The sequence below is a fragment of the Oryctolagus cuniculus genome, chromosome 8 (assembly GCF_051225735.1).
Source record: "Oryctolagus cuniculus isolate XC-2025 breed Fujian yellow rabbit chromosome 8, ASM5122573v1, whole genome shotgun sequence".
Lineage (NCBI taxonomy): Eukaryota > Metazoa > Chordata > Mammalia > Lagomorpha > Leporidae > Oryctolagus > Oryctolagus cuniculus.
In genome coordinates this window covers 125,506,585-125,518,902 of record NC_142874.1, presented here as the reverse complement: position 1 = coordinate 125,518,902, position 12,318 = coordinate 125,506,585, and the positions used below count along the sequence as shown (strand labels likewise).

Sequence of the window (12,318 nt, the reverse complement as noted above, 5' to 3'; positions counted from 1 at the left end):
GCTTCTCCTGGTCTCCCATGAGGGTGCAGGGTCCAAGCACCTGGGCCATCTTCCACTACACTCCCGGGCCACAGCAGAGAGCTGGCCTGGAAGAGGAGCAACCACAACCGGACAGAATCACGTGCCCGACTGGGACTAGAACCTGGGGTGCCGGCACCGCAGGGGGAGGATTAGCCTATTGAGCCCCAGCACCAGCCACAATGAAATTTTTTTAAATTAAAATATTTGAGAGAGAGAGAAAAAGAGAGAGAGAATTTTCATCTCCTAATTCACTCAGTAAATATTTACAATAGTAGTGGCTGTGCCAGGATGAAACCAGAAACCAGGAACTCATTTCAGGTATAACACAAATGCTGCATGAACCCAAGGAGTCCCATCAGCAGAAACTGGAATCAGAACTGGAGAGGCCAAGGCTCAAACCCAGGCATTCTCATATTGAATGTAGGCATTGAACCTCTGTGCAAAACACAGGAAGACTAAATTCTTTGTGGTCATGTGTCCATGAAAAATCTGTGAATCATTATTCAGCTTATTTAGTATTAAAAGAGAAACTGAAATGTTGCATAATTTTTTTATTTGCCATAGATTGCTTTCTTTGGCCTGAGATATTTCTAATTTTTCAAAAGTTATTAATTCCTGGGAAACAAATTTGTACTTGACAAGGTAAATTGCAAAAACTAGTTTTGTCACAGGAGGAAAGGAACCTTGCATCACAGTTTCTTCTGCATTTTGTGCCTTTCAATTAGAGAACTCCCAAATATCAGGACTCTCAGCATCAGACTTAGGTAGAATCATTCCTTTTTGTTCTTCTTTCCAGTTTTAACAAACATTTTGTATGAAAAGAGACAACACTCTAGGATTATGAACACTACAGTTCCCACACAGGCCAGCAGGAACCCAATCACATCCAGAGAGTGGTACTGGTACCAGGTGAGGTCGTGGGCTGCAACCCGAAGGTGCTTGGCCCCTTTGTGGCGCATGACATACTCGATCCAGAAGACTGCTCGATCCAGGGGCTTTGTGGGTTGATCGTGGTGAATTCTTGATAACCTCATAGCATTCTCTTTATATCTATAGGAGAGAATAAAGATATCAACATTAAGAGGAAGTTAATTTGCTCAAGCACAACAAGTCCAAAGATACTAGTATTACAAGGAAGTCAATCTGCCTAAGTATATCATGTCCATATCGTTTTTATGAAAAGTGCCATGAATCATTCCACAAATACACAATAGAATTGCTATATAGTTGGTGCAATTTTGCTGATAACCTCAGAAAATGTTTCAGGCTTAATTGAAATTTTCTTATTGAGAAATATTTTCCAAGGCAATAATTGAAAATTGGGAGTCAAAGTTAAATGTTCCTTCGCTGAGTAAATGGTAATGTGTTACTCAAATTTTCAACTGAGATTGTGAAAAAGCAATTTGAGAACAATCGACTTGAAGCTTTTAAAGAGAAATTATTTCATGGTGGGTGAAATACCTCTAATCTGAATGGTCACCTTAAAAGATACCTTTCCTGGTTACATTAGCATAGCAGTCCTAGCCAATTGTAATATTTAGTGTTTACTTTGCTATTTCTTTCCTAACATTTTAAACCATACTGTATTTCCTATAGTAAACATATGATGCCTGCATGAAATATCTAAAAAACTGCACATATCCTAAGTGAACAGCTGGAAAGTTTATAATTAGGTTGAAAATTGTGACAAAGTGAGAATGTCAATGTACCTACTAATCAGATCATGGTCTAGGATGCTGCATCTTCACTCCTCAGGAACCATTTCATTCACTAATCCTGTTCCCAACTTAAGCATTTTGCTGACTTGTAATACCATATATTTATTCTTCTCCTCTATACATTGGAATCATATGGTATGTACTCATTTCTCTCTGACTTTTGTGTAAGATTTGTTTAACTCTGTTGCTGTACAATATTCTGTTGTAAAATAATACCAGGGATTATCTCTTCATTCAATACTTGATGGGCATTGGGTTTATCAAAAAGATTTTCCCATGGGTAATAACTCTGTTATGAAAATTCTTGGGTATGTCTTTTGGTTTTCATAGACATATTTTCTAGTGGATTTTTACATAGTATTGGGATTGCTGAAGCAAAGGGACACGTGTGAGTTCCTTGCTGATTATGAAAAACAAAGCAGATTCCAACATTTCCAAAAACCACAGATTTTTTTCAGTTTCTTTTTCTTATTTTAAAAAATGTATTTAGGTTATACAAGTTTCATGTATTTCATATACACAGATTTAGGAACATGGTGACATTTCAGGATCTCCTCTCCCTCCCAGCCATATCCCATCTCTTTTTCCTCCTTCCAATCATATTCATAGAGTTTTTTAATCTACGTTCTTTGCATTTTTTTTCTTTTACTTACAACATAAGCAGATCATCTACTCTTTATTGTTTGAATATTTTCAAATTTGATGAGGCTTTAAAATGAATATCATTCGCCCAATTCTGGTAGCTATTTTGATGGCTCATAAAATGTTTATTCCCAGTTGAAATATAGATCATATAGGTTATATGTGTTTATTTTGTTCTTCAAATCTCTTATTTAAGTTTTCATATGTTAGAGAAATCCCACCTGCAAGTTCTAGCCAAAGCTGGAGTCAGATATTCAATCCAGACCTACCACCTGTGATGCAAATACTTGAAGTATCATCTGTTGCTTCCCAGGGTATAAATTAGCAACAATGCTGGAATGGAGGTCGTGAGTGGGAACTGAACCTTGGCACTCCAATATAAGACACTGGCATCTCATGTGGCCTCAATGGCTAGACTAGAGACTTATCTTTATGTTGTCATCTTTTAATTAATTAATTTTAGCTTTTTCTGTTTTTAAAAGATTGATGTAATTCATAGATTGAATTCCAAGTTTTGATGAATTCACATTAAATCTCTGTTCCCATTCCATATTTTCTTTTCTATCTAGGTACAAGCTGGTGTTTCTTTTATTATATACTTCCTAAACTTTCAAAAATCAATCTCATAATTTATTTCTCCACTTTTTTGTTTATAAATGTATTTTACAGTGTTCCTTTATGTGATACCCTCCTTATATGGTAATAATATTATAGTATTAAGTCATAGTATTAATGACTGTTATGTTGAGGGTGGTCATGCTATGTACTGCATATCACACAGCATCATTTACTTTGGAGCATGACAAAAATTAATTCTTAAATATTTTCTCATCAGTTATCACAAATCCTATTTTTTCAAGAAAGTGAAAAAAAATTTACAATAGTATGTATTTCACAATATTATAAGTCTGTCACAATAATGATAAAATTATGAGCGAAAAGACTTATATTTCCAGAAAATTTAGGTAAAGAATTAAAATATTTCATCCTGTTCCTTTGGTTTATCATTCTTTCCTGTGTGTATTCTGCCATACTTAAAGATAATTCTCTATTTTTATAATTAAATGCATAGGTTCAATATTTCTTGTATGCGCCAAAATTGTTTAACTAATTGATTATCCCTTAAATCTATGAGGTCAAGTGTGACCTTGAAATGACTTTGTTGTTAAAAACAGAATTCAAATAGGATGCATCCTTCACACTCTTTCAAAATTACCCTCTTCAATAAGTTTGGAACTCATACTGATGACTAGAAACCATGTAGAAATACTACCTAAAAAAATGGACACTTATACTCACGATGGATTGTAAATGACTGTCTTCAATGCATTGAGTAAGTCTGTACTTGTCATTGTGTTAAAATCCAGTCTCACAGCTGCTCCCTTGGCCTGCATATGAACGATGTTATCAGGTTGATCCGCAAACAAAGGAATGCCCACCATAGGGACGCCATGGTAGATCGCCTCATAGATGCCATTGGTGCCACCATGAGTTATAAAAGCCTTGGTTTTTGGATGACCTATGGTTTGGTGAATTTCAGAAAATTGTTAATCATGAGTCTTTGCAGTGAAATGAGAAGTATGTAATACAAGACTTCAAAATGGGTGGTGTTTTCTAGATAACAGATTATATTAGACATGACTGAACATTGAAAATAACTTCATTTCTCAGAACAAGAGGCACTGAAGTCCACTGGAGAGGCAAATAAAAGTCACATAGGAGATGTGAATATAAGCTAGCCAAATAGACAAAAATGAGAATACTTTGTGTAACAGAAGCAGAATACTAGCATATTAGAACATTTTCTCTTGATAAAATTGTGAAGTTATTGGGCCTGAAAGTTGGGCATTCAAGTACACAAGTACTGGTGAAATCAGAAAAAGAGAGGCTACTATTCATCATGAAATGTGTTACCATTTTCTGAGAGATATTATGGATTTATTTTCATAGAAAATTCACTTGTAATCAAAGAAGAGCTATTATTTTTCAGTGACATTGAAATGCTCCTGAATAGCAGAAAATGTGACAGCTGTAGATATAGGAGATAGTAGGTCAAGTGTGAAATAGGAGATAAATGTTGGAAATTATTTAAAAAATTATCTGACAGAAACAATTACAGCTGATTTAATGATACTTTAATTCTTGCCATAAAGATTATAAGTATGTGCAGTAAAATATCAATTTTTATAGTATACAATTTTTCATTCTTAGGACTAGAAAATAAAGACATAATCACTTTATAATTAAATATTTTAATAATAAATGTTCAGCAGAATTGCTTCCTATTGAATTGTTTTCATTTTTATTGATTGTCATTCATAATTTCGTGTTTTTTCTTCAGGGTCTTACCTAGTAAATCATTCTGGGGGATCCACTTATACAGTCGGGTATTGGATCCTAAGGAACTTGGCTTCTGGCCATCAAATCTCCAGAAAATCTTGTAGGTAAAGAAAATGCCTCATACCATTAGTGGAAGTTCAAAGATACAACATGTCTGAATTTTCAAGAACTTAAGACTTCATCTAATTGAACACCTTCCAAATACAGATAAAGTATTGAAGAAAAGATGTTTGAAGCTAAGAAAATTATAAAGTTGTAGCAAACAGAATATCTCATTTTCATGAATGCAGTGCAATCATGATCTTCATTTATAGAAGCTTAGGGTAATGTGATTATCAGTCACAAAAATCAAGTGTTTTACAAATTCTTAAGGAGTCGATGTAATTTTAGTGTGGAAAATTGAACCAAATTAAAAAAAAGCTTCACATTCATTGTTTTAACCCAGTTCTCATCCTCCAAAGCTAATATTGTCTTCTTCCATTCTTTTTGAGAGATACAAGAAAGAATTTACTTCTATCTGCTTCTTCCTCAAGTTATGTATTATAGTTTTAGTTTTCATTTGTTTACAAAAGATTATATATAATCAAACAGTTGTGAATATAAGTGACCAGTGAATTCTAAGTAGAAAGAATTTATAACCTCTTTTAAATTACAAATGATTAACTACCATGAAGAAAAGTTACACTTGACAGATTTCAACCTGAATCCAATGGTCTATCACTATTGCTGACTTAGAAATTCTTCAGGTATAAAAACCACTGTGTCTGTCAATGTAGGAACAATAATATGTCGTTGAAACTGTTGAAAAATTCTAAACTGTGATGCTACTAAATTTTGTTTAACAGCCTGATTACACTTTCATGATGCACTACAAGACTTGATTGCAGTTACTAGCAAGGCCTTATAGACCAAAGCCATTTTCATGACTAGAATCAAATGAGGAACTGAATTTGTAATTCCCAAGAAATCCCCATAAAGCAGAATATAATTTATGAGTGCTCAACCTCTTTTTTCTCTATGGGTATTCTTTTTTTATTTATTTATTTTTTTATTTTTGACAGGCAGAGTGGACAGTGAGAGAGAGAGAAAGAGAGAAAGGTCTTCCTTTGCCGTTGGTTCACCCTCCAATGGCCGCCACGGCCGGTGCGCTGCGACCTGCGCACAGCACTGATCCGATGGCAGGAGCCAGGTGCTTTTCCTGGTCTCCCATGGGGTGCAGGGCCCAAGCACCTGGGCCATCCTCCACTGCACTCCCTGGCCACAGCAGAGAGCTGGCCTGGAAGAGGGGCAACCAGGACAGAATCCGGCGCCCCAACCGGGACTACAACCCGGTGTGCCGGCGCTGCTAGGCAGAGGATTAGCCTAGTGAGCCACGGCGCTGGCTTCTATGGGTATTCTTTTTTAAGATTTCTTTATTTATTTGAAAATTAGAGTTACACAAAAAGAAGGGGAGACAGTGAGAGACAGAGAGACGGAATCTTCCATCCTTATTTCCCAATTGGTCACACAGCCAGGCATCCAGGGCTGGTCCAGCCCAATCCTGGACCCTGGACCTCCATCTGGGTCTCTCATATGGGTGGCAGGGGCCCCAGTAGTTTAGCCATATCATACTTCTTTCTTAGGCTTATTGGAAGGAGCTGGATTGGAAGGAAAGTAGCCGGGACTACAACAGGCAATCTGATAGAGTATGACGGTACTAAGGGTGTCTTAACTCACTGCCTCACAATGTTAACCCCTATTTTATAAATATTAAGGTAGCATTAGGTTCACAGTAAACAATTGCTTTAGACATTAGAAGATACTATGCAGGAAACTAAAAGGTAGTTAACAAACAACTGAAGCCAACAGGCATATCTAAATATTAAAAATAAGTTACTAATACACATTTTGGAGCTAAGGGCATCTGAGTCGTTTCAAATGCCAGACTTCTCATACTCCCTTCTCCTTCCTTAGTCAGGAGGAAGTGTTAATCTGATGTATTAAATGCAGCATCTTTGTGGGGTCACATTTTATAATCCATAAAGTCCACTTCCAGGGAGAGATACATCGCTATCCTTTCCTTACATCCTCCTGCTTGAGACTGGCAGGGGCCAGTTCCACAGCACAACCTGTTTTTTTCTCTTTCTCTAAATCTACTTGGCTCAGGGAGGGGGTGGGTATCTGCACTCAAGACTGGTGGACTTTAGGCAACGTTTTCTGCACTGACCTCTGAACAGCTCACTGAATAGGGCTTTTCCAACATTGGAAAATGGTCAGGATATCACAGGAAGCCTAAATTACATGATTCAAGTCTGCCTTTTGTCAGTAATAATCAACATTTTACTGTTTTCTGATAATGTTGTATAGAAAGAACAATGGCCCTAAGTGTGCTGAAGAAAGAAGGATCAAATACAGCAGAATTTGGTGGTTTTTGTCCACTTGCCTACAATATCATGATATTACTAATATTTCATACTCTTCCCTGTTTATATATTTCTTACTGATCATAATGATGTCAACATCGATGTTTATCAGTCAAAAACAACCAGTATCATTTTGGCATCCATAATTTATATGTTTGTTTGAAATTATTTCAGAGATAAATCAGAGCTATTATAAGTTTACCTTTCACACAGGAAGGTTCTGTAATTAGATCTCTGCAAAACTTAACAAAATCACTCAGTAACTGCCCAACACTAAGGACTTTTTGCTAACCTTTTGTGGCAGCTGGGCAAGCGCTGATGCGATCACATTGGCCCTTTCCTCTGTCATGTTGCTGACCATGGACCCCAGGGAAAACACCACCACTCCCTCTTCCCCAGAGCTCTGCACAAAGTCTTCCATCTCCTGTGAAGGGAAAATTAGCTCTGTAACAAATGAGAAAACACTAGCAAACATAATCAATAGGAATCCTGCAAAAGACTTGAAAATCAAGGATATTAGTGTGGCCTCTGTTTTTCAATTGACCCAAACACTTAAGTTCTCTGGGAGGAGATGTGTAGTATGAAATAGATGGCTGGTATTATGCATTTGTGTTAAAATGTATGTGTCTTTATATAAGGAAGAAGCAAAATAGAGCCATTACACAATTTTTGAGGGAATTGGTGTTAGAAATTACACACAAATTCTCAATGTATTATTTATTAAACACTAATACAGGATGTTTTGGAAGCATGCACTACGGGTCGTTCATTTAGCTTCGGTTCTAATTGCTAGAGTTCTATTAAATTACATGAATATATCCTAGGAAGGGAATCTGAAGATTTATTTTAGTTTGGAGTCATTGATAGTTTACTAGTCTCTTGATGAACACAGAGGAAATGTTACTTTTGGTTAGGATCGTTTTATATGTGTTTTTTTCAGTACTAAAATCATTCATTTCCCAACTTTTGGTTGTCAGTTTTTCAAACATTTCTGATATAGTACCTCATAAAATGGAAGGTTAAGGTAACGACCACTTATGAGTCTTTTATTAGTAGTAGTATTTCCTTTGCAATAGTTCTAAGGATCCTATGTCCAGAGCCCTATATGTGTAGTTACACATTTGAGTCACCAATATTGGTGCATGTTTACAGATGACATAATTGATATAAATTTTTTCATTTTTACATGTTTACAAATGACAAATTCACATGTTTCTTTCACCTTTGGACAAAGAAATGTGGCATGTATAACTGATTGTGAGGGACCCTCTGCATCACCTCACATCCCAAAAATGAACCACAGTGGAAGGAGTCACCAAAGTCTTTTCCAATAGTCATTCTGTCAGCCTCTTAATTCTCTCACACCATGTAAGCTAGTGAGGACACGCTGACTTGACATTATTTGAGGATTATTCTCATTTGTGATCCCCAATATGTGGTAATTTAAAATTAACTGCATTGTATATAAAAATTATTCCATATTTTCAATATACTCTCTCATCAAGAAGTGAAACATAGGGCCAAAAGTTTCTGAAATGTCTTATCAGAATAGATTACTCATTTCTTTTTATTTATATTTTGAATTCCTAATTTTCTTTTTTTCCTTTGAACTAATAACTAAACCCTTCCAATCTGAAAAAAAAATGTATCTCATGATCGTAATTAGTGACATAAGCTTCTTTTCTTTTTTTTAAAGATCTACTTTATTTATTTCAAAGACGAGTTATAGAGAGAGGTAGAGACAGAGAGAGAGAGAGATGTCTTCCATACGCTAGTTCACTACTCAACTGACCTCAATGGCTGGAGTTGAACCAAGCCAAAGCCAGGAGCCAGGTGCTTCTTTTGGGTCTCCCACGTGGGTGCAGGGCCCCAGTGACTTGGGCCATCTTCCACTGCTTTCCCAGGCACATTAACAGGGGGCTAGATCAGAAGTAGAGCACCCAGGACTTGAACTGGTGCCCGTATGGGAGAGGTCGTTTTACCCCAGTTCCAATATCTTTCTGTGAGTTAAACTCTCTGAATGCATAATGCAGAATTATTTCCACTAGAAACGTCAAGAACACAAACAACAACAACAAATCAGTGTAGCACAGGTTCACCTTAGGCAAAGGCTTGGCAGGTCTGCAATGGAGTCCTCCAACAAAATGGAAATTGGGTAAGAATGGGCGAGGAAATTCCAAATCCCAGTAGGTTCGGATGAGCCACATGTCAGCTTTTCTCATTGTCTCAGATAGTGTAGTGGGTCTTCCTGAACGAAAAATACAGAATTTATAGCACATGGGAAAAATTGTCATGTGAATATGCCAGTTAATGATCTTAGACAATTTTGAATTATGTAGCCAAGGTTGTTTAAATGTTCCAATTGGGGTTTAAAAAATCTGTATGTATCATATAATGCACATTATAATTTTTGTAGTTCTTAACAAGAGCTCTGGAAACATTTTATGCTAAGGTCTAATTATTCATAGGCCATTAAAATTATAAACTGTAAAATTAGCCTGCGACAGATTTATTGAATTTTGAGACCACCCGGCAGTTGCTTTGGCAGGGACAGATAAAATGATTTTCCAGCTTTATAAAGCTTGCAGGCTGGATGCACCCCACTGCTGTACTTAAATAACTTGTGTGAGTCCACTTTCATATTTAATGTCACATCAGTATATTCTTCATCTCAAATATTTATGAAGATAAGCCAGCATGTAATTATGCAAATGAACATGCATTCTTTTTGTCTCTAAGGTCACAAAAATGACAAATATCAATTTAAAATCATTCTGACCTCCACAAGCAGTTTCCTGGAGGTATGTATTCTAATTTTCACAATTTAGTACATTGATTCTTAATTGTGGAATTTATTTTTGAGGTTTTTTGAGGGTATAACCGAATTCCTAGTAATTAGCTACAATACATTTCATTCATATCAGGAGACTAATAACATTGCATTACTAAAAATCAAAAATATTTGAATATAAAAGATGGAAACAACAAATTTACAAAATATGTGCTTGTACTCTACTGTAATGGGTATATCATTTATTATGAAAAATTATAACCATTAAAAATACAGACTAATAACTTGAATGTATTCTCTTCAAAAGAGTTTAGGATATGAATTTAGGATGAGAATTCATGATACATTGAGGACATGAGAAACCTCGAATTACAGTTGTCTGCTGAGACAGAGACATGGATCACCCAAGTGTGAGTGATTCTCCATTGTAATATAGGACGATATTTCCAGTTCTAAATGAGCACATTGATCCACGGAAGAGGAAACTATGCCACATATATATATCCACTTGCATGTAATACATATGTATATCTTTGATCTACGTGGCCATCAAGACAATTAGTCATATTTAAAATTGCTGTACTTACACATGAAAGAACATACATTCAGATGGGTATGTATTTCTATAGAGAAGTCGTTATTGGTTCAGTTTTCAAGGTTTTGATTTTCTGGAGTGTTTAGACACAGTTCTAACTGAACATCTATGTAAGCTTTTCCAGAGTATTTGCAAGAATAACAGATCATTTTACATTTCATTTCATCATTTTACTTATAAAAACAAATTACTCTGATTTTATACTCATTCAAGCTTGTCTTCAAAGGCTATGGATGGTTAGGACTTCACATCGTCAATTAAAACATGACTTACCTAGAACTTTGCTGTAAAATTGATCCCACTTCTTCTCATTAAATGTTTGGAACCAAAAGTCAAAATAGAACACATATATCATATTTTTCACCCTCTCCATAAATGTCATTTGATCAGTTAATTCTGATAAAACAATGGGCACATAGGAAGAAGGGAACATGAGTCCTCCACTATACTTTTCATAGGTGTAGCCAGGAGTGAAGCGGAGACTGTACACAAGGGGTGCTTCCAGAAGCTCAGCCAACAGCTCACCACAGGGACCTATGGCATCAGCAAGAACAATGTCAAACCTTGAGTCTTGTAGTTTCGCCATGAGTTTCTTGTTCAAAACAACTTCTTTACAAAACATTTTAATACAATCAGAATATTCCGAAAATATTTCTTGAACTTGTGAGAAATATTCCCAAAACATCTGTTTTTTAAAATCATATATCCATTTCCTGAGCCAACTTGTGAACAAACTCTCAAGATCATCTTTCATTAAAGATGTAGGATAAACTTCAAAGTTAATAGTTGATGTTTTGTTTGGATCCACAAGAATGGAAGCTGAAGATGTCAAAACAGTCACCTCATGGCCCCTCTGGATGAGCTCATCCAGGATGGTCTTCATATTAATCCAATGACTGTATTCTGTGGGCCACACCAACACCTTTCCACAGCTCCCAGAGCTGAAGCAACAACTCAGCTGCATTAGCAGAATAAGGGAGTTCCATTTCAAAGACATTTTGGCTTAATGCAATGCTTCTGTCAAATTATTCTTCCCTTCTGACAGAGAGCATAGTTATATGCAAGGATAAATCCATCAGGAAGTTAAATTATAACTCTTGCACTTCAAAGCAAAAACATCATATGAGCGATCTGACCATGTGGAAAGCAAGTGGGAAAACAAAATGCAGATGACCTTGTGTTACACAGTGTGTTAATATCTCATTTTGTTTGTGAGTGAAATCATCCATCTAAGACTGAATGGCCTTACATGTGCAAGTTACTTCCTTATAAAATATATTATATAATATTGTGGAGAACAGTAGTAACATGTTACAGGTTATTGTGACTGAAATCTCATTGACATAGAAATAGATCTTTCATGATGTATCATTAATGTATCATAAATTTTTAATGTTTCTAATTAAATTTTTCATAGTATATTTTTAGAATTGTGAGATCTTCACATTAATCGATTTTAGAAGAGCTTCATCTCCTTCAAAGAAGTATTTTACTTTCAGCCATCAACCGCACCATAATTTCTGCCAAACCAAAGCCTTGAACAACTACTAATCCAACTTTTGTCTCTGCAGATGCCCTGTTCTGGAAATGTGTGGGTATATCCATTTATGGATTCTAAAATCTAGGAATATATGCCCGTATATACGGCTGTATATCTGCGCCTCACTTTACTAATTGCTGTAGATTTATAGTTGGCCTTGATATAGGAAGGATAACCCTTCAAATATGTTCTTTTCAAGATTGGCTATTACTAGGTACCTTGAATATCTTTATGACTTTTAGGATCATCTTGTCAATTTATGTGATAGA

At 35.8% G+C, this 12,318-nt stretch overlaps 1 protein-coding gene across 2 annotated transcripts; it reads right to left on the bottom strand.

The window, feature by feature from the left end:
• Window positions 1-557: 557 nt before the first annotated feature.
• LOC149125150 (UDP-glucuronosyltransferase 2B31-like) lies at window positions 558-11,563 on the bottom strand. Of its 2 annotated transcripts, none has more exons than XR_016212136.1 (6): window positions 10,783-11,563; window positions 9,223-9,371; window positions 7,416-7,547; window positions 4,731-4,818; window positions 3,681-3,769; window positions 558-1,071 (listed from the first exon to the last, which is right to left on the bottom strand). XR_016212136.1 is itself a non-coding variant. In XM_089302683.1 (6 exons), the coding sequence occupies exons 1-6, from the start codon at window positions 11,504-11,506 to the stop codon at window positions 792-794; spliced, it is 1,593 nt and encodes a 530-aa protein (XP_089158809.1). In that variant the 5' UTR covers window positions 11,507-11,561; the 3' UTR covers window positions 558-791. The 2 variants fall into 2 exon arrangements, 1 of the variants encoding a protein (XP_089158809.1); XM_089302683.1 differs by having other exon boundaries at window positions 3,681-3,900; window positions 10,783-11,561.
• Between the last annotated feature and the right edge of the window lie 755 nt (window positions 11,564-12,318).

What these genes read in the sequence shown, in the direction of transcription:
- LOC149125150 (XM_089302683.1), bottom strand. Translation starts at nt 11,506, where the DNA reads ATGTCTTTGAAATGGAACTCCCTTATTCTGCTAATGCAGCTGAGTTGT. An exon ending in CCCCCAGAATGATTTACTAG is followed by an intron (nt 3,901 to 4,730) that starts GTAAGACCCTGA and finishes ACCAAACCATAG; the next exon opens with GTCATCCAAAAACCAAGGCT. An exon ending in ACAGTCATTTACAATCCATC is followed by an intron (nt 1,072 to 3,680) that starts GTGAGTATAAGT and finishes TCTCTCCTATAG; the next exon opens with ATATAAAGAGAATGCTATGA.